Source organism: Sparus aurata, chromosome 8 (assembly GCF_900880675.1).
Source record: "Sparus aurata chromosome 8, fSpaAur1.1, whole genome shotgun sequence".
Lineage (NCBI taxonomy): Eukaryota > Metazoa > Chordata > Actinopteri > Spariformes > Sparidae > Sparus > Sparus aurata.
Genome location: NC_044194.1, coordinates 24,228,700 through 24,247,437, shown reverse-complemented (window position 1 = coordinate 24,247,437; position 18,738 = coordinate 24,228,700). Strand labels below are relative to the sequence as shown.

Sequence of the window (18,738 nt, the reverse complement as noted above, 5' to 3'; positions counted from 1 at the left end):
GCTGCATTGATTTCAAAATAAGTGCACGAACGAAATACATAAAGTTTGTTTCAAAGCAGGTTTTTTTCAATGTGCACATTGTTTTTGAATGGGGGGGGTGAGGTTTGTGGACAATATTAGTTAGCAGCAAGCTCTTCAGCACCTACAGAGCCGGCTAATAACAATAGTAATTGGCTGGGTCCTTGATCAAGCATTTGTGTGTTGTTGTTTTTTTAATAACTCAAAATAATGACTGTATTTCAAGCTAGAAAACGTGCATCTCTCTCCTCCCTCCATTGTTGTGTGTGTTTGTGTCGCTGCGTGGTGTTACACGTGAGTTATCCTCGTGCTGAAAACGTGACTTGTCGCACACGTGACATCACTCCCCGAGACGCAAGAAGAAAGCGAAAATATATATTTTTACTAAGGAAACTGACGTAAATGATAGTAACGCAAAGGGACTTGAATAATTAACTTTAATCTGATTACTGGTTTGGAAATATTAACGCGTTAGATTATTCGTTTCTGCAAAAAGTGGTCAGATTATAGAGTAACGCGTTACCGATTGTATAACTTAAGTGCAACATGGAGCTTGAAGATGTAAAGAAAAAAAAGAAAAACAGGAGAATTAACTTTAAGCAAGTTTGGAGGTAAGTCGGAGGTGTGGAACCATTTTAAACAAATCATGGGCAGTGACAACATGTGTCGGCTGTGTCGAGTGCATTAAGTGCGGCACTTGTTGCATTATTCGTTAAGATAATTCTAAACATATTTCTGTGGTTCAAACAACATGGAATTGTAGCTGAGAACGTCATTTATAACAGCCCACGTATTAAAAAATAAATCGGGCTCGGGCTCATAATTACAGTTAATGGGCTGGGCCGGGCTCGGACACAACGTGCTCAGGCTCGGGTCGGGTCGGGCTTGATTTTTTGGGCCCGATCTAAGCTCTAGCTGGGACACCAGAATGATTAAACTTTAGCTCATTTTATCAGATAGATCGTTTGCGTTGTATGGTGTCACTTCCCGTCTACACAAAGCAAGCGATTTCATTGGTCAAGCGTGTAGTTTCGCAGACGGAATTCCGCAGACGACTAAGTGGTTCTGGATTTTTTTCTTGCCGCACGAAAGTTCCGCCCCGGTGTGCAAGCTCCCATCATAACCCATGAAGTCATTATTTATAAATTTCCGTGCGAAAAATCCGCAAGGAAATTCGCACTTGGTGTGAAACGGCTTTAACTAGTTTTATTGGGGGATTTTTCTTTATTTCATTAGCTTTTGAAAGTTAAAGGAGTAATTCCACTGATTTTGAGGGATAGTTTAGTTTCCTCAGTCTGGGAAAACAGCAGTCCTCAGTGTCTCTGCAGGAAGAAAATGTACCCCCCAGCCTGGGTTTGATTATTTCATAACAGAAGACCTGTGTTCCAAGGCAGTGGTGGCCTAACAGAACAGTTGCCATCAGCTGCATTGTAGGAACTATAGGAATCTGTGCTTCAATGCTTTTCGGACTCTTGCCTTCTTCTGCTTACTTATTAACTAAATTGAATTGTAACACTAAAGGCCCCAGACTACTTAAATCTGTCTTCGCCCCATTACACAGCCCACTTAACTTTGTTCCATATGTAGTTTAGGTTTATCAAGTATTTATCCAAATGTGAAGTCTATTAAGTATGTACGCCATTACGTTTTCTAAACCACCGTAGCCTGACCGCATTATGCAATCCACTTACACACATTTGGGTTTAAAGTCAGTCCTCTTGTATAGTATCTCTGGTTCACTGCAGAAAGAGATTTTTTTTTTGGTTAATGATTCATTAAGACAGAGCTAATGGCAGTGGAGAGAAAGGGTTTGAGCTCTGGTCAACTACAGCAAAAAGTAGCAGGGAACTCAGCCAACAATTACATTCCTTTTAGCTGAAAATTGTGATTCATAAATGGTAAGTTAAAACACTTCCGTGTCCATAACCAGTCATTTTTAAAAGTGAGATTTTAGCGGACAAACGTTTAAAAGAACAACTGCATTGTTTTATTGCCGTTTTTTTCAGCATACATCCAACACCCCTATGCATTTTTAGCTACATGAAGCGTTTACATTACAAGTCATGTGTCGACAGAACGGTTTAAAAATTAGGATTCATTTTTCTTTACATATAATACAGTTTGCACACATGTTAATAAATATCAATACAATCATGTCAAAACTTATCACACTCCATCTAAAACAACGACCCTTATAATTATGTAACTTTTTTTTTGTATTCACAGCTCATACCAGTTCATAAATATAGCCTCTAGTGTTTCTGTAAAACAGTGACCGCATGGGTTTGTACAGTTGTTCGAAAGGCTGATAGATACGACTGCCCACCAGATAAACCACGATGTTCCTGTAAGATGCAAATTGCTCATAAAGCACTTTGCATTTCTCCAGCGCCCCATTCTAAAAATGATCTACTCGTTTGCATGGGGACCTGCGGCATAAAAGCATTTGAAAGGAGAAAAAAACAAAAAACAGAGTAAAAATTTTCCAGTGGGATACATAGATGTGACTGCTTCAAAAGCAAGTCAACTCAGAAAATTAAAATACAACATAAGTAGAGAGACTGAAAATGAAAAAAAAAAGGCATCTTGTTCAAGGTAAAGTGTTAACACTGCCATATGTAAGTGTTGTGTAGTGTGTACGTTTTTGTACGTTCTTGTCAATATATTGCAGCATATCTGCCAACAGAGACACAGTCCTGTGGCACAAGAATGAGTCGCGTGAGCTACGCTGATCTCCCATTAACGACGGGGACGTCCCGATGTTAACACACGTGGTAGGAGAATGATCTGAACTTGAGGAAACAGTTCCTTCCAACAGTTGGTTTACTTCGCCACCGTTTATCACAGCGGGAAACACGAATCCGATACTGAACACGGGCAAGTACTTGTAAACGTTAACCGTCAGTGTGATATACAGTGGATGGCATGTCACGGAGAGGCCAGTCATTATCAAGGCTTAATAGTTCATATATAGCATGAGTCTGCATTCTACGTCCTAGCTATCAAAAACAAGGTTAAGTTCTTCTATTTGCCTGCAGCCTTCATTCCTGACATGCAATGGCTTATGGGTGCATGGGAGTTATGCACAAGTGCAAGATAATGAGATACTGGGCACTCTCCTGTGAATGCGAAACAAACAAAAACACGTATCTGTTAAAAGCAAACAAAAGTAATAAATACATTTAAGAAAAAAAAAAAATAACATGGCCATATTTAATGGATTCTTAGTGTTGGCTCACTGAACACTGTGAGCGGGCAAAAGCAGAAGAAATTAGCCTTTCATGGTGTCTTTGTGGTTCATTAGGATGCAGAGTCAGTCAGTTTGTCACCGGACAAAAAAGGCAGCTTCAGCAGAGGATGTCCTTTTCTACAGTCAGACTGAAAGGAGAAACTGAGATTGAGGCTGAAGACGTCGGTCCAGCGTTTGAGCACACCTCTGTAGCAGTCCTTTTTCGGGGAAAAAGAGAGAGGACCCTTCATCTGCTGAAAAGTGGGACTTGTTCTACACAACTATACACAAAAAAAAACACAATTCTTTACAATTCCTTTACATCAGCAGGACCAAACTGCATTCTTCCCTTTAGACAATCCAGAACGATACGCGTCTTTAAAACAGTCTCCCAAAGGTCCCCGCCTTCCTCATTGCTGAGAGGATCCACTTCAAGGCTGGGATGATAAAGCTGTGGATGTGCTCGCCTCTCCACCCACAGAGAGAGAGAGCAAGCAAAACTGCAAAGTGATTAACCAGGACTGCCTTTGGGCAGAGGATATGTAAACGTAGCAGACTGCTGCAATGTCAGTGGCAGTCATGGTGTTTGTGTGTGTTTTTTTGGGGGGGGGGGATCTTTACACATTCACTGCTGCAGGCGTTCAGCAGACTATTCTGATCAGGTCAAGAATCAACTCTTTCAAGCCCAGTTGAGGTTGAAGCCCTTGGAGAGCATGACAGCCTCCAGGTCCTTGTCCTCCTCCTTCTCACGAAGACGCTGCTCATCCAGGAGGGCCACCAGGGCGTCCCGCTGCTCCACCACCTCCAACATCTCGTTCAGGATCTGCTTCTCCTGAGCGAGCTCCTTCTCCGTCTTCAGGTGGTCTGACAGGGGCAACGGGAGAACCGGGAGTTAAAGACATTACACGGACGGAAGCATTCAGAGCTGAAGTGCCCGCAACGCTGCTGCACTCACCTTCGACGGCCATCCGCTCCCTGAGTTCCTGCTGCAGTCGGCTCTGCCGGTCCTCGAGCTCCAGCTCTCGTGCACTTGGGGGACGGAGAGAAAAAAAAAAGAAAGTGTTTCACTGACGGATTATAGCTTGCAACATTTATGTTTTTTGGCTGCATCTTTATTTATCCAAACAGAATAGCCTTTGACATATTAGTTGCTGAAAAAAGATGAAGAGCTAACCTAATTGCCTTTAGAAACTGATAATAAGAGAAGAATGGACAACTTAATGACTTGACAAGATATAATAAAGTTGTTTGTTACTCTGGATTGCCAATATAATCACAGATCATATCATATTATTACAGTGAAAAATGACTCGGACTTCACAGAAGCTAGAAGCCGTTTTGAAGTCGTGATGCAATATTAATAATAATCATTAAGATAAAGAGGTAATTAGTCAGTATTACTTTATCGTCTGTTATTGATTATAATTGCCTTGTTCTTAATTGATGAAATATTATTGCATCCTCAGGCAATTTATCACAGGTAATACGCGTTGCGATACATTTTTAATCAGGCCGACACAGAGGCTCTGGGGTCGTTAATAGCTCTGTTTAGTTCGGAGTGAAATATCTCAGCGACTGCGGCAGACAATCATGGTCCCTGGAATCAGTCCTTGTGGCTTTGGTGATCACTTGACACGTCCCCCTAGCACAATCGGAATTGTGTTTGTGGAAGGTTTCAGGGAGGGTCAATTGACTCTGGTGTGCTTTGTTTTTTTATTCTGAGGGCCAAAGGACCAGGCACAGGATTTATAGACTGGCACATCGGAGATTTTATCACAATTTCAAAAGCTAACTGTCAAAGAAATCCATCTGCTGATCATGAAGTCTGTCCAGGAAGCAGTCTTATAATACATCTGCATGAGCCATGTACAGCATATTCATGCAGATCATTTGCTCTACTACATAAAACAGATGCACATCAGAACTGGTATTTCCTATTCGACAAGTCAAAAGCTGTGAAGACCGCTGTGCTTGTACCTTCACAGTTTATCAGGTGCATAACACAACGCACGACAGCAACATTAATCACCACTGCACAAAACGCCTCCTTTTCATCCCGTCCCTGCCTGTTAGCCATTATTCATAACATGCAGACAATCTGCAGTCTAATGATAATATGCGGAATGATAATGCGTATGATCAGTCATTTCTTTGCGAGCTCTTTGAGACACCAAAGAGCATAAATATACACATCAGAAGCATTAAAGTGCTGCAGAGACATCTGTCATTCACACACAGTTCCCACACAATTTCACACAAAATCAGGCGACGCGGCACCTTCCCACGGGATTTAGAATTGAACTGCAATGACACAATCGGAAATGAATGGTTTATTTTCCTGATTTCACTTCTTTGCAGCTCGCTCGCTCAGTGCTGTTGTGTCTCTCTCCGTCTCCCCTGTTGATGTGGGGAGTGGGGGGGCCAACTTCAAGTAGAGCTTTCGCAAACAACAACAGATCCTGCATAGGATCTAAACCTAACCCTGACCCCAGAGCTCATATCCTCTAAGCTAACACTGTGGTCACTACTCATGCTTTCACCGATAGCAGGTCTCGCTCTGTAGGATTATCTGAGCACGCTTTCTCGGAAATGAAAAAGCACCTGTGACGACTTTTATCGATTAGCTCATCCATCTCAACACTCACTTGATGTACTGTACTTACAATATCATGAGTTCCGACTCATAGCGGACCAGGGCGTTTTTCTCCTGCACCAGCTTGAACCACTCTTGCATTAGCTTGGGATCGTCCTTCTTGCCCATGCCTGAAGGAAAAAGGAAGGAAGCAAACAGTGTGAGTAAGACACCAGATGGCCGGGAGACGACACTGGTGTCACACAGACAAGGACTGACACAGGCAATGCAATGACAGCCAAGCCAGGATGTCCTCGCTGAGGGGTGGTGAGGTGGAAGGATGGACTCGACATCGATGAGCTCTGTCACGCGTCATACTCAAAGATGACGCACAGAAGATGGCGTGGAGCTACGGGGTTTTTTTTTTTTTTTTTCAACTTTGGCAAGTGCATACGCACGCACACAGACACACACGCAAACATACACGTCGTTGCAAAGTTGAGTTTGTGTTACCCAGTTTGGACTGCGTGTCAGACGTAGGTACGTAACTACCTCCTCCTATCAGTTGTCAGTGATCAGTTTTTTGATTCACAGTGGGCGGGTAGTGAGAAAAACCACACAAACACAACAATCAGCAGCTAAGACATCACAGAGACGTTAACCCAAGGACCTATTGAAATTCTTCATCCTCCCCTGACCCACCAGCAGAAATTAAATCCTTTTAAGATCCTATTTATGCTGAGCGGTTTGGGAGTAGAGAGAAAAAAAAATGCTCGACTTATTACGCCGTCTTAAAATATTCAATTACAAGGTCAAATGTTTATGGGATGACTTCATCATCCAGACCAAGTTCACATTCCTCAATCCAGTCTGCCCCGGCGTAAAAAAGCATCTCCGGGTTGCTTCTGGCATCGTGCAATGCAGCTGTGCGGTTTCCATAATCAGCACAATCGGTCAACTCGCACTTGCAGTCGCACCGTATGCAGAGGAGACTACGGTCTACGAGGAATGCTTGGAAGAGAGCCTGCTGCTGGGGCGATGCATCCTTTTTCATTTATCTGACTGCAGCAGGTGGAGCCAAGTGCTTTCAACGAGGCACCTGAAGGCAAACCTCAATGCAGCGTGACACACTTAGCCAGGGAAGAGGAGGCCCTTCAAAACGAAAAAAGGAAAAACACCGTACACACATAAATCGCGCGGCTGTGGTCTCGGGGGCTGGTTTTCGCTAATTAACAGAAAAGGGACAGAGAGGCAGAGCTGGAGGGAGAGCTGCGCACACTGGGAATGGAATACAACATGTTGAGACAAAGGAGGAATTATACAAGAAGGGGCTGATTTTCCAAACCTATCCTACGTTCGGGTGTTTTTCTTCCCTTCTTGCACTCTTTAAACCGTTTCCACCGCCATCAACCCTCAGCCCAAGTCTCCGAACACAAAAGAGAGAGGAGGCGCCGGTACGAGGCAGAAACAGCTATCAAGGAACAGGAAACCAGATCGCACACACACACACACACACAAAAAGCATGTGTCTTCACACGGATTAGACGCTCAGGCAAAAATCTTCACCGACAGGTGTTAGGTACGGGAACAAACCAGATGATCCATTCATTTTTTAAGACCTGTTTTGAGTAAGAGTTGAATATTTTATAACGAATCATCACACCATGCAAGTTCTCACTCCTTTACACCGCAAACTCACCCGCGAGCTAGCCACGTGCTAGGTGTTCGCCGCTCGCTTGTGTCATCGCTTTATGATTACATGACACTTTTGACTCTGAGAGGCAGGATTCCTACAGATGTCTGCAAGGGTGGATACCGCGACAGACTACGCAGCTGTGATATTCATTTTGGATAGACAGAAAACAGAAAAGGCATGCCGTAGATTAAAGACACAATCCAGCAGAGTAGTTTCCCCTTTGACCAAATCTTTCTACTCCGAATAATAAGGAAAAAAGATCGCCAACTCCATTTTCTGAAACACTACGTTTGAGAGAATATATTAGTATTCAGTGTTATATGAGTATATATTCTGCTGCTCTGACTGGAGCCCAATCAAAGCCTCCAGTCCCCCCCCCCCCCCCCCCCCAACAACTGTGATAAAAGTAGCCCAATTTGGGGATTTTGGTTGCTAACAGTGACAGCAATGACAAGAAGTTTTTTTCTGATAATGTCACACTGAACGCCGAACGTCTTTGTACGAACCGCTCTGACGACGCTTCAGATCAGACGGCTGAATGTAAGTTCCACCTAGCTGTAATTAACTTTGGTTATGATTGTCAGCAGCTCTCATTCACTGCATGTCCCATTTACCTGATTAAATAACAAGTAGGCCAATCTGGTAACTCTGCACGGCACGCCTGTAAAGCTTTGGATGTCCCCTCATGTTGAAACAGTGCTATTTGAACTACACGCTAGTAAGAGCTAATACAGAGATTAGATATCTCTGCAGCACAGGACATAGATGATTTTGATATAACATCCACACTATTTCTATTTTAGGTTTTTCTTCAAACTCTTTTACCGGTTAGTTAATTTCTTCCTAGTGTTTTAAACTAAAAGTCTGACCATATCTTGTCAAATTGCCCCTTCAAAGTCTAAGTTTATTAACTGATGCTTTCACGACACGTATGAATGCAATACTCTTCTGACCAGTTTGGCATACATTCTAAAAAGGTGAAAAATATGATGAAATATCTAGTTGTTTTTCATCATTTTAAATCAATTTCCTCATGATAAATGCCTCTTTACTTCGGGGAGCTTGGGGACTAGTCTGGGGAAATCTACTGAGCCTGATCACACACAAAAAACGGTGAGCACAGGAAGAGGAGGAGGACCGGTTGGGAGGATGATGGGGAGAGGGGACGAGGGGGGGAGGCCGGTTTTCTGTAGATCCTTACGGTTGCCATGGTAACCCGCCACAACCGTCGGCAGAGGCGGCAAGGTTACGTTACCTTCGGGGGAACAGCAGGGGCAGAAGGAGAGAGGTCTTCGGCGTGGTATCCCCACAAAGGGCTCAACTTCCACATGACAGAGGGAAAGAGTGTGAGGGAGTGACGTAGGAGGGTCCGCGGGTGGGAGAGAGAGAGAGAGAGAGGGCGGAAATAATAAGGGAGGAAGAGCGGAGATGTTACAGAGGGAAAAAGAGGAGAGGACACAGAGTGTGGGTGGAAGGGGGGGGAGGAGAGAGAGGGATGTGATGAGGGAGAGAGAACATCGAGGTGAAAATCAAAAGAGGGCAGGAGCACTGTGATAGGGAGAGGACAAATCACCTAGAGAGAGGAGGTGGGAGAGATCAGCTGTATGGTGTGAGGGATGAAAAAAGGGGTAAAAATAGGAAACTGAAACAAGACCAGATGGAAACCCTGGGAGGACAGAGAGGGAAAGAAAATCCTTCTGTTTCATCTTTCATCTGTAGATAATCTTCAGTGAGGAAAACAGCAGTCTATGCCGCTTTTAAAATGGGGAGAAGCCTCCAACACATGCCAGAGTTTATCACAGCACACGCAGTGATTTAATCTTTTTATTAAAGCCATTACTGATCGCCAGGAGATCCGTCTCCCTCATAGACGGAGATAATTGCGCCTCTCTTCGAGATGTTTCAGCCTCTGCTTGTAAACACGACTCGAGCGTGTTTGGACCACCCAGCTCAATTTGTTGCCAGCGTTGTGACTTTTAAAGTGAGGCTACTGCTGAAGTGCAAATTGGCACCCTGCTAAACACATTTTGTTACAAACGTAAGATCACAGATAGTGCATGCCGCCTTAATAAAGCCCCAAATAATGACTGTAAAATAAGTGCAAAGTTGGGAAGATTCTGGGACAATTACACTAAAAAGGTGGCAGACACGGTGTTCTCGGGCTGTTGGGTAAAGGAGCCTGGAGAGTGAAACAGCTGATAATTACGACAAGGGACTATCACAGAGAAGACATAAAATTCCGCTGGGAAAAACTGCAGTAGAGAATATCTGTTTTGGACAGACTGGCGTCTCTAATAAAATTTTTATGTCTCTGCCAAATCAAGTGAATGTGGTGATGAAAAGCATCATTAGCACTTGATGCTCGGTAAATCCTTGATTGTACAGTCATTAAACCAGAGTGATAAAATCATAAGAAAATACATAAAACTAGCATATTCAGATTTCTTACATATTGATCCTGGCTTCAGTTGTAGTGCCCCCTGCAGGGCTCACCCGTGCTTTTAAAGCATCTATGCACAGTACAGCTTGGTATTCAATCAAAAATGCTGCAAATCCCCCATCACGCAGTTAAACACAAACAAACAGCAATCCGCACGGAGGATATAAAGCAGAACACTGCAGACACGCCGCATCCAGTTGCAAAGTTTCAACGTCGACTTCGGTTCTGCTGGAAAACTTCTTTCATTTATGTATCTTTACATCAAAAACTCCACGCAATCTCCTGTGTGATGAGTGACAACAACAGCAGGACAACACCACAGAGAAAGCACAGGCCCTGCTCAAATATGTGGAAATGCACCTTTTCCCCAACTGCTCTCGAGAGATATCAGTGACACTGAACAAAGGAAACACTGATTTCTGACAACAAGCCTGCCAACTTCACGGCAGACGTGAGGGGGAAAAGATGCATTCCACTCATATTCAAACGAGACGGCGAGATAACGACAGATACCACAAGACGTCTCGCCCAGACACTGTGTTATAGCTCACCCAACACAGTTTAGACAAACATTGCCTATTAGCACACACTATAGACACACACACACACACACACACACACACACACACTCCGGGAGTTATGCAACTGAGCAGGTATGAGAAAGTCAGAGGAGCCATCGCTGGGACTACAGGACAGATCTACAGCAGCACAGAGCTCTGAGGGGGAAGCTAAGAGCCATGCTAGCAGTTTAGTATGAGTCAGTCCAGAGGTGGTTATACAACATGCTGACAATGTATGTGTGCGTGGGACGGAAGGGAAGGGGGTTCTGTGTTTGCAAATGTGTGCAGACTGCAACATGTGGAACATCTGTTGCCGCTTTTTCTTCCTCCCGATGCTTTGGGTATGCAACGTTTTAGCTTTAACGAACAAATCCGTAACAGTCGTGACCAGGTGAGATGAGACAAACCAAAAAAGTCACATCACACAATCATACCGTTATGCTGCAGAAGAATGTTATATCATCAAATCAGAATATCAAGCTTAGAATATGGGGCCACAATTAGAAGGACAGAGAGCCTCACGTATGAAATAATGTCACAGTTGATCGATGGTTTGTGTTTGTTTTTACCTCTTACTGTCAACTAATCCCATATGAAGGCCAAAACCAACAGGCAGCTCCAACTGTAGATTAGAGCTGCAACGAACTAACTATTTTGATTATCAATTAGTTGATTTTTACTGTAATTTTGCCCGGACAAATTTAAAAGATGCTACTTTGGGCTCCGGATATTGTGATTTTTTAATTTTTTTTTTTCACAATAATAATAATGTCGTTAATTTTTAGGAGACTTTTTTTCAGATGGGGAATGATACACACTTGGTGCTCCAGTTTATGGCAGCAGGATGGAACATGTGAGACTCAACTCAAAATTAAATCCAGTTCCTGTGTTCACCTTGAAAAAAAAAGTATAGCTCATTGATGTGTTTTTAATAGTCTCTGGACATCAATGGAGATCCAGAGCACAAATACAGAATGGCAGGCTTCATTTTGCACATGAAATACTTGATGGAAGGATAATCTCAACCATCATGCTGCTACTTTTCATGATTTAGTCAACAAATGACCCAATCATCTTATATGACTACTAACTACGTATTACGAAATCCCAAAGGAAAATATCTCGACAAGATAAACGCTCTGTATACATTATGAAATTGCAAGGTCAACAGCGCCAGTACGTTGTTTATTTTCTGTCTCAGTATTTGTGCTGTGTTGCCTCTGAACGCGAGAATGCACTGCGCCCTGCTGTTTGGACTTCTGCCTCTGCAGTGTGCCACTGTCTGCAGCCTCTCTGCCGCGAGTTTGCGTGCCGAGGAGTGACAAATAAAAAGTTACTCATTAATTCACTCATTTATCATTCATAAGTTTACGGAGATCAAAGACGATCTTAAGAGGACAGCATGAGGCCGAGTGTCGGATCTCTGTTTGATGTAAAGAGTGTCTGAACTAGAAACCCGGTGAGTGTGGAGGGAGGGGAGCGGGGAGGGATTGGGAGTCATAGGCGCAGAGAGTATTGCAAATGAGGCTAGAAAGCCAGCCAGCCAGCCAGGCAGCCAGCCAGCCAGCCAATAAAGGAAGATATGAGGGGTACAAAGCTCAAGTAGTAGTAGTTGGTTTGGGGATGGGGGATGGGGGATGGAGGGGGGGCGGACAGTAAAGGACAGATTGGGTTAGCCATTAGGTTAGTTTAAAGCGACAGATTTGAAATACATACCGCCCAGATGCAAGTCCAGGATTTCACTGTAATTAGAATCTCCCCAATAGTCTACAATGACAGGGATATATTAGAGATAGGAGTTATTTCACGTGGCCCCCAAACTGGGCACGCAAACACGCAAACACACACGCACAAAACAGTTCTCCAACAACAGCAAGTCATGCAGACATGTTCCGTACACACACAGCAGCGACACTCAGAACAAAGAGAGTCCGTCGGTACTCACCACGGTGCACACACGATGCAGTCAGGTTGTGCAATTCAACATGGCATTTTCAAAAAATCATAACAGACTGCAACATAGATTTGCTGTATTGCTGTTTACTGGCTCCGTCTGCTTAATATCACACACAGCCTCTCATAATGTGGCGACATTTTCGGGGGAAATTGTGTTGTTTTTTTTAAAAATTCATTTATCTTATTTCATTCAACATTTAATTTGACAAAAAGTTAAAACAGCGAGAAAAGCTTTAATTTTCTCTGATGTTCCGTCGCAATAATTGAACGATTTAATGCTTTATTGTTTCAGACTGAGAGAGCTGCTGAGTTTTATGTGAGAGTACAGCAGATAAAGCCAGAAGCAGCTCTGGATTGCTGTTACCCGCCACAATGGAAGAGAAAACAGATAAGATCTCGATAAATATCTGTGTCGAGTCACTCAGCCACAGCAAATATTTGCTGAAAGATATTTTATTCAAGGAGTTGCCAAGCCTTGAAAACCAATTCATTTTTGATTTCTTTCATTCTGATTGCATTTTATAGAAATGCGACGTGATTGGCGTCTTGATCAGAGTACAAAAACTCTCCTCATTGAGAGGCGGTGAAGGAGACAACAACAACAACAACAACACCAAAAAAAACACATCCAGAGTGAGCACCACACACAAATCTATGTCGGGGGGGGGGAGACACACATTCTCCTGATCGCATGCAGCTCGGACCGACGGTGGCGGACATGTTATGAACGGACAACGGTCAACATGTTCGGAGATGGAGAAGTGTTGCAGTGTGTCACCACAGATGGAGCCTACATAACAGTGTCACATGTCATTAATAAATTTAAAAAAAAGAAAAGAAAGGAAAAAGTAAACTACAGTAAATCTAATACCTGATCGTCTTTTGTGCTGTTTGGGTAACGTATAAGTACCTTTATACAATCCTTTAAGAGAGTAGAGTATTAAACAAGTTAAAACATACTCAAACACTTGACTGGACAAAACAGCTGATGGGGAAAGTGAATAGTCACTAAGTTGATGGGAAAACGTCCAAATTGAAGAGTGCATGCATTTGCATTGTAAAACCCTTTTGTTTAGACTCGATCACTGTCACCATTAAGTAAATTAGGACGGAGCCTGCTAACCCTCAGAACCTTTCCTCGCATACAAAACTCACATCACGCAAATAATGTGTTATTGCTACTGAGTGCGAGTCATGCTTCACGCGCTTATAAAGCGGCGGCGAATAATGAACCCGCGCTGCTCCCCTAACAAATAATGTATTCTTCATCTCACAAGCATATTGTCTGTGATAGTCCCTTGTCATGAACAATTTGGGTTTATTACTTTGGAGGAAAAAAAAAAAAACAAACATGACTTTCTGCACACAAATCTATGCTATGAAATATGCTTTCAGCGCGGCCGAATAAGAGGTAAATGCAAGACTGTGGTTTTAAGACGATCTGAACGATCGCGGGGGGACCGCTTTCCTGAGGTAATGCAGCTCTAGCCTACGTCACCTTAATCATCGATATTATCATTATTATTCCCCTCGGAGCCGTAGGAGAGGCTGAGCTCATATCATATAAAGATAAAACATGGTCTCACGGAGCCGGCGCTGACACAAACACAAGATTTAATCGTCATATGTTCAATAATTCACCACCTAAAATGTTAATGATAAGAGTTATACGTTATGAATCGAACTACGCCCTTTAGCGCACTCAGTACGAGCTTTATGTCTATCTACAGTTGTATTACGGATACGCCGCGCCGCAAGGGATGGCTAGAGTTGTTTGAAGAAAAAAAAAAAGGATGCATGGTGTGACAAGTCGTTACCTGCTTCTCCTCTCAATGCTTTCTCCACAGCTACACCCCTCTCCTCCAGCTGCCTCTGCTTCTCCTCCACCTGCTCCAACTGCCTCTGGATGATCTGAACAGAAAAAAGGGGGCAGGTCAGAGTCTAGCTAGTAATGCAGAGCACAGAAGCGTAAACGCAGTCACACACACAGAGTTGTTCAGTACGAACTACTTGACTTGTCGTGGACGGGAGCACAGAATAATAACGGTCTCCAGTTCCACTAATGGCAACTCGTTTGTCCCCGAAGTTTCTGAGGGAGGCGGCTGCAGAGGTTACCTCTAACTCTCGACTGATGTAACAGTTTACCCTCATTAAAAATAAATGTCTCGGGCTGCGACGGGAGCGCTGCTAATTAGAACTTTACTGATGTGTACAAGAACGCAAGCCTGTTCGCATGACAAACGTTATTTCATACTTTTTACAAAGGGAAAATAACCATCACTATTTCAGAGTTCTCCTCGCTTCGGCCCACACCTCAGCACTCTCCTCCGTTATTGGCGGTGGCGGTGGTTGGCAATGACAGAGGGGACGCAGCTAAATCGAAAATTAATCAGTGTTAATAATTTATCTTAGTGACCCGATCGGTGGCGAGTATCAAAACAAGTGTGTGTGTGTGTGTGTGTGTGTGTGTGTGTGTGTGTGTGTGTGGCGGGGGGGGCTGTCGGTTAATTACTTTCTGTTAAGCGCCATTTTTGGAGGCAGAGACCACGGAGCCAGAAAAAGCAGCAGGTTCGACAATTCAAATAGTAGTTTAAATACTTTTAAATGATTAATGCAAGGAGAAATAAGGGTCACCATAATTTATAAATGGTAAATGTATGGTTAATTAAACTTCAGTCAAAAGTTATTTCACTGTTAACAAACAATGAAGTGCCTCACAAACCATTTATTCGACAATTATCTACTGTCATGTGCAACTGATGTGATAGCATTATTGAGATGGCCATTACACACCTTTATGATTGCTTAATAAATGGTTTACGAAGCATTTTGATGTTTGTTAACAGTGACAAAAACTACAAACGAGGCTTGCGCCAAAATCAGATATGATCAAATATCAGGATATTTGATGTCTTAAGCGATTTCTTCTCCGCGATGTCAAATATCGAAGCTGTGTGATTCTTCGCCTGGCAGGAACTGCTGTGACCCCATGTCACATTCCAATTTTGATTTATTACAGTGTTATTCATTCTTTGCCCTAAAGTTCTAAATTAAAAGTTTTTATTTCAATATCATAAATAATAATAATGCATATTATTTGGATAGTTAAAAGTGTCGTATGTGATCTGCAATTGGAGAGGTAAAGACAAAAACAGCATATTGACCTGTCAGTAAATAACTTTATTTATATCGCATGATGATAGAATCATCCATCATGATATTTGCATAAAACAATACTGTGATGTGAAATTTTGGATTTGGCCCCAGCCTACTATTGACAAAATTTGAATTAACATAACATTTAACATGTATTAATTATGGTAATTATAGTGTTACCAAAATAAGTACACCAGTTTTAATCCCAAGGACATATTTAACTCTTTTTAAATTATAACTCTAGGCATAAGTATTGTATAAAAAATATTTTGATATTTTGAATCGTAATTTAATATAATCAAAATTCTGAGTATTGCAGCAGTTCTTCTCTTCGTGGAAAGTATTGCTGGTTATTATCTGCCAGATGTAGTAAGTAGTATCTGACGATGATGTCTACAAGTGCTCTAGACCAGCAGCGTGTGCTCCGGGTCCTACCCTTTTTGCGCTATTTCCAGTACATGCGTGTGAGGATGCGACAGGAAAATGTTCAGAGCGTAATGTAAAAGTTTTCCTTTCCCCTTGGTTCCAAAATTTATCAGTGCCACGCAGCAAGAGGAGCTCAACAGGAAAACGTGGTTTTGGGCTCTGCAAATAGCCGCGAGAAGGAAGTGTAATTCGGGCCAGCTAACCACAGCTCCGAGAGGAGAGACTTCGGCTGTGGCTTAGTGCTGAGTCAGTGGACTGGGAGCCTGACTGCAGAGCTACAACATCAATCACAGCTGATTTCCTAACCAATGGTGGGATTTGGCCACACTGCAAGAGGGCTGAGACACACCAGAGTCAACATGTGGTAAGGAAAATAGAAACACAGAGTAACATTCAAAACTGTAATAACGTAGCCCATCTCTCACAGGGCGGCAAATAACAGTCCCTGTCGTTGTCGATTCATCTGTTGATTATTTTCGCTGATAAATGGTTTGTTGTTAAGTCTACAAACTCGCAGGAAAAAATTGTGAAAAATGTCAATCAGTGTTTCTGAAAGCACGACGTGACATCCTCACGTGTCTTGTTCTGTTAAAATAAGTAGCTGGAATCAGTCCATTCTGGCTTACAAAATTGCTCAAACCGTTTAATCGGTTATCAGTCAACGGCTCGCAAGAAATGGAAAAGCTGACAACTATTTGATCAATTGCTCAACTGCCGCAGCTCTCACTCAAATACCACAAAAGCTGTGGCGACAGGAGAGCAGGCAGAGGATGGCCACGCGTCGGTTACCTGAGCTCTGTGCAGCCGCTTCAGTTCTTCCTGCTTGGCTTGTCGTCGCGCAGCTTTCTGGACCCTTCGTGTCAGCTTGGCGTTCAGCTCCTCTTCTGTGTACGCTTTCTGATGTGACAACAAAAACACGGGTCAGAGATGTCTCAATCACAAGCCAGGCTAATATGAGGAGCTGGCTCTGTGGGGGCTCTGGTCCTTCGGGAACAGGAGAGGAGGGGGAAACTCTGATTAGACCTTGCAGAAGGTGAGGGACAACGTTGACTAACACGATGTAATCTATCTCGGAATATTCTAAACTCCTCTACACATCTACAGGCTTCTCTAGGCCCGCGAATTTGGTAACATAAACCATCTTAGAACACAATGTGACACATACATCAACTTCACTGCCGCTCTCAGCGTGGTAATCGTTCTTCACATTATGATATCATCCAAATTTATGATCAGCACAGTATGTGAATGAGCAGGGGTGCTTCCCCCATATTAGCTGACTTGTAAGGACATAAAAAGCCGGCGTAAATCAGGAGAAAAGGAGAGAACAGCACTGGAGAAAAACGTGTCAAAGGCTGGAGGAAAAAAAACAGCGCCGCAGTGACAGATAGGCAGGTTAACGTCATACCAGTCAGAGAGAAACAGCCCCTGGTGTTAAACAAAGATGCCGAGGGTACCACTGTGACCAGAAGAGCGAGCCGTGAGAGTCGCGTTTCAACAGAGCAGAGAGTGAGTGGGCGCTGCCGTCACATGCATCCAGAGAGGACGGTTAGTCTGAGGCCAGATGCACGTAAGGTGTTATTACTGGCACATGCGCAGAGGGCTTGGGGGGGGCGGGTGAAGGGGTGGTGGTGTGGTAGGGGGGGTTATCAATGGGAACATATGTAATACTACCTTTGTGGCGTACGATCTCTTGAACGCCAGTGCGTGGGGGACATAAACAGACTTTGGGGGAGACAAAACATAAAAAGGGGAGGAAAACAAACATGATACAGATGATATGATTAAATGGGTTAATGATTATGTAAAAAAAAAAAAAAAACAACAAAAACTAACAAAAATCGGTCAACATAAAACAAAAATAATCCAGGTGGTACAATCAAAAACAGGCAATGTTAATATCCCACACCAAAACGACAAATGGCAGGGTGCAGTGACATTTTATACGTCTGTGTTAATCAGAAATTAGTCCAACAATTAAAACTCATATCGAAAGAAAACTGATGTTCCAGCTTCTACCATCTAATCTACGGTTTAAGAGACCTGTCTTACCCTGAAGCAGTGAGGCAGGTCTGTTAATACTCTACAGGACTATATCTAATACACTGTAAAAACTATAAACACCACAACACTCACTAGAGACGATTCAACATGATTCCTCTGGGAGCTCTCACTGAATTAAGGCCTTGCAGGCATGACACAGTCTTAACCTTTTGCTAGTGTGAGGTTGAAATTCACATCGATACATTATTGAAAAATAACAAAAGCCAATTCACACTCCGCATACAATCATCGAAATGAGGAAAACGAAATGGGAGCGTGTCTGAGTTTTCTTCGATGTGTTTACAACGCCTAATGAATTCATGCCTCTGGCCCCGAACTCGACTGTATCTATCTAAACCACCAGAAACTCACAAACACCGACTGAGCAGCAGCGAGGGGGAAACACTTTTTTGAATTTCAGCCCAACATAACGAATGCAAATTGATTCAAATAAAAGAAGCCCCATTACAGAAGTGTTGGTTTTGTGCGCCGAAATTCTGCGCAGAACCAAATCGGATCCGTGCCGCCTGCATATTTAATGAGTCCATCATTTTCCCCCAGTAATTTTGCTAATGGATCTCATTAAGAGATCATTTAACACATCACACTGCGGTGCTGAACACCTTGAGAATGTGGTTTCAT

The 18,738-nt window shown here is 43.0% G+C and overlaps 1 protein-coding gene across 4 annotated transcripts in view; it reads right to left on the bottom strand.

Moving 5' to 3' along the window:
• Positions 1-1,982: 1,982 nt before the first annotated feature.
• Positions 1,983-18,738, bottom strand: part of mical3a (microtubule associated monooxygenase, calponin and LIM domain containing 3a) — a 67,599-nt gene continuing 50,843 nt past the window's right edge. For 3 of the 4 annotated variants that reach the window (XM_030426541.1, XM_030426542.1, XM_030426543.1), the window contains 8 exons: positions 17,728-17,778; positions 16,843-16,950; positions 14,289-14,382; positions 13,343-13,393; positions 12,232-12,282; positions 5,911-6,010; positions 4,203-4,276; positions 1,983-4,111 (listed from right to left, as the gene is read on the bottom strand). In XM_030426541.1, the coding sequence (XP_030282401.1) occupies positions 3,927-4,111; positions 4,203-4,276; positions 5,911-6,010; positions 12,232-12,282; positions 13,343-13,393; positions 14,289-14,382; positions 16,843-16,950; positions 17,728-17,778 (714 nt within the window). In that variant the 3' untranslated portion in view covers positions 1,983-3,926. The remainder of the gene's footprint in view (positions 4,112-4,202; positions 4,277-5,910; positions 6,011-12,231; positions 12,283-13,342; positions 13,394-14,288; positions 14,383-16,842; positions 16,951-17,727; positions 17,779-18,738) is intronic. The other variant, XM_030426544.1, reaches the window with a different exon arrangement.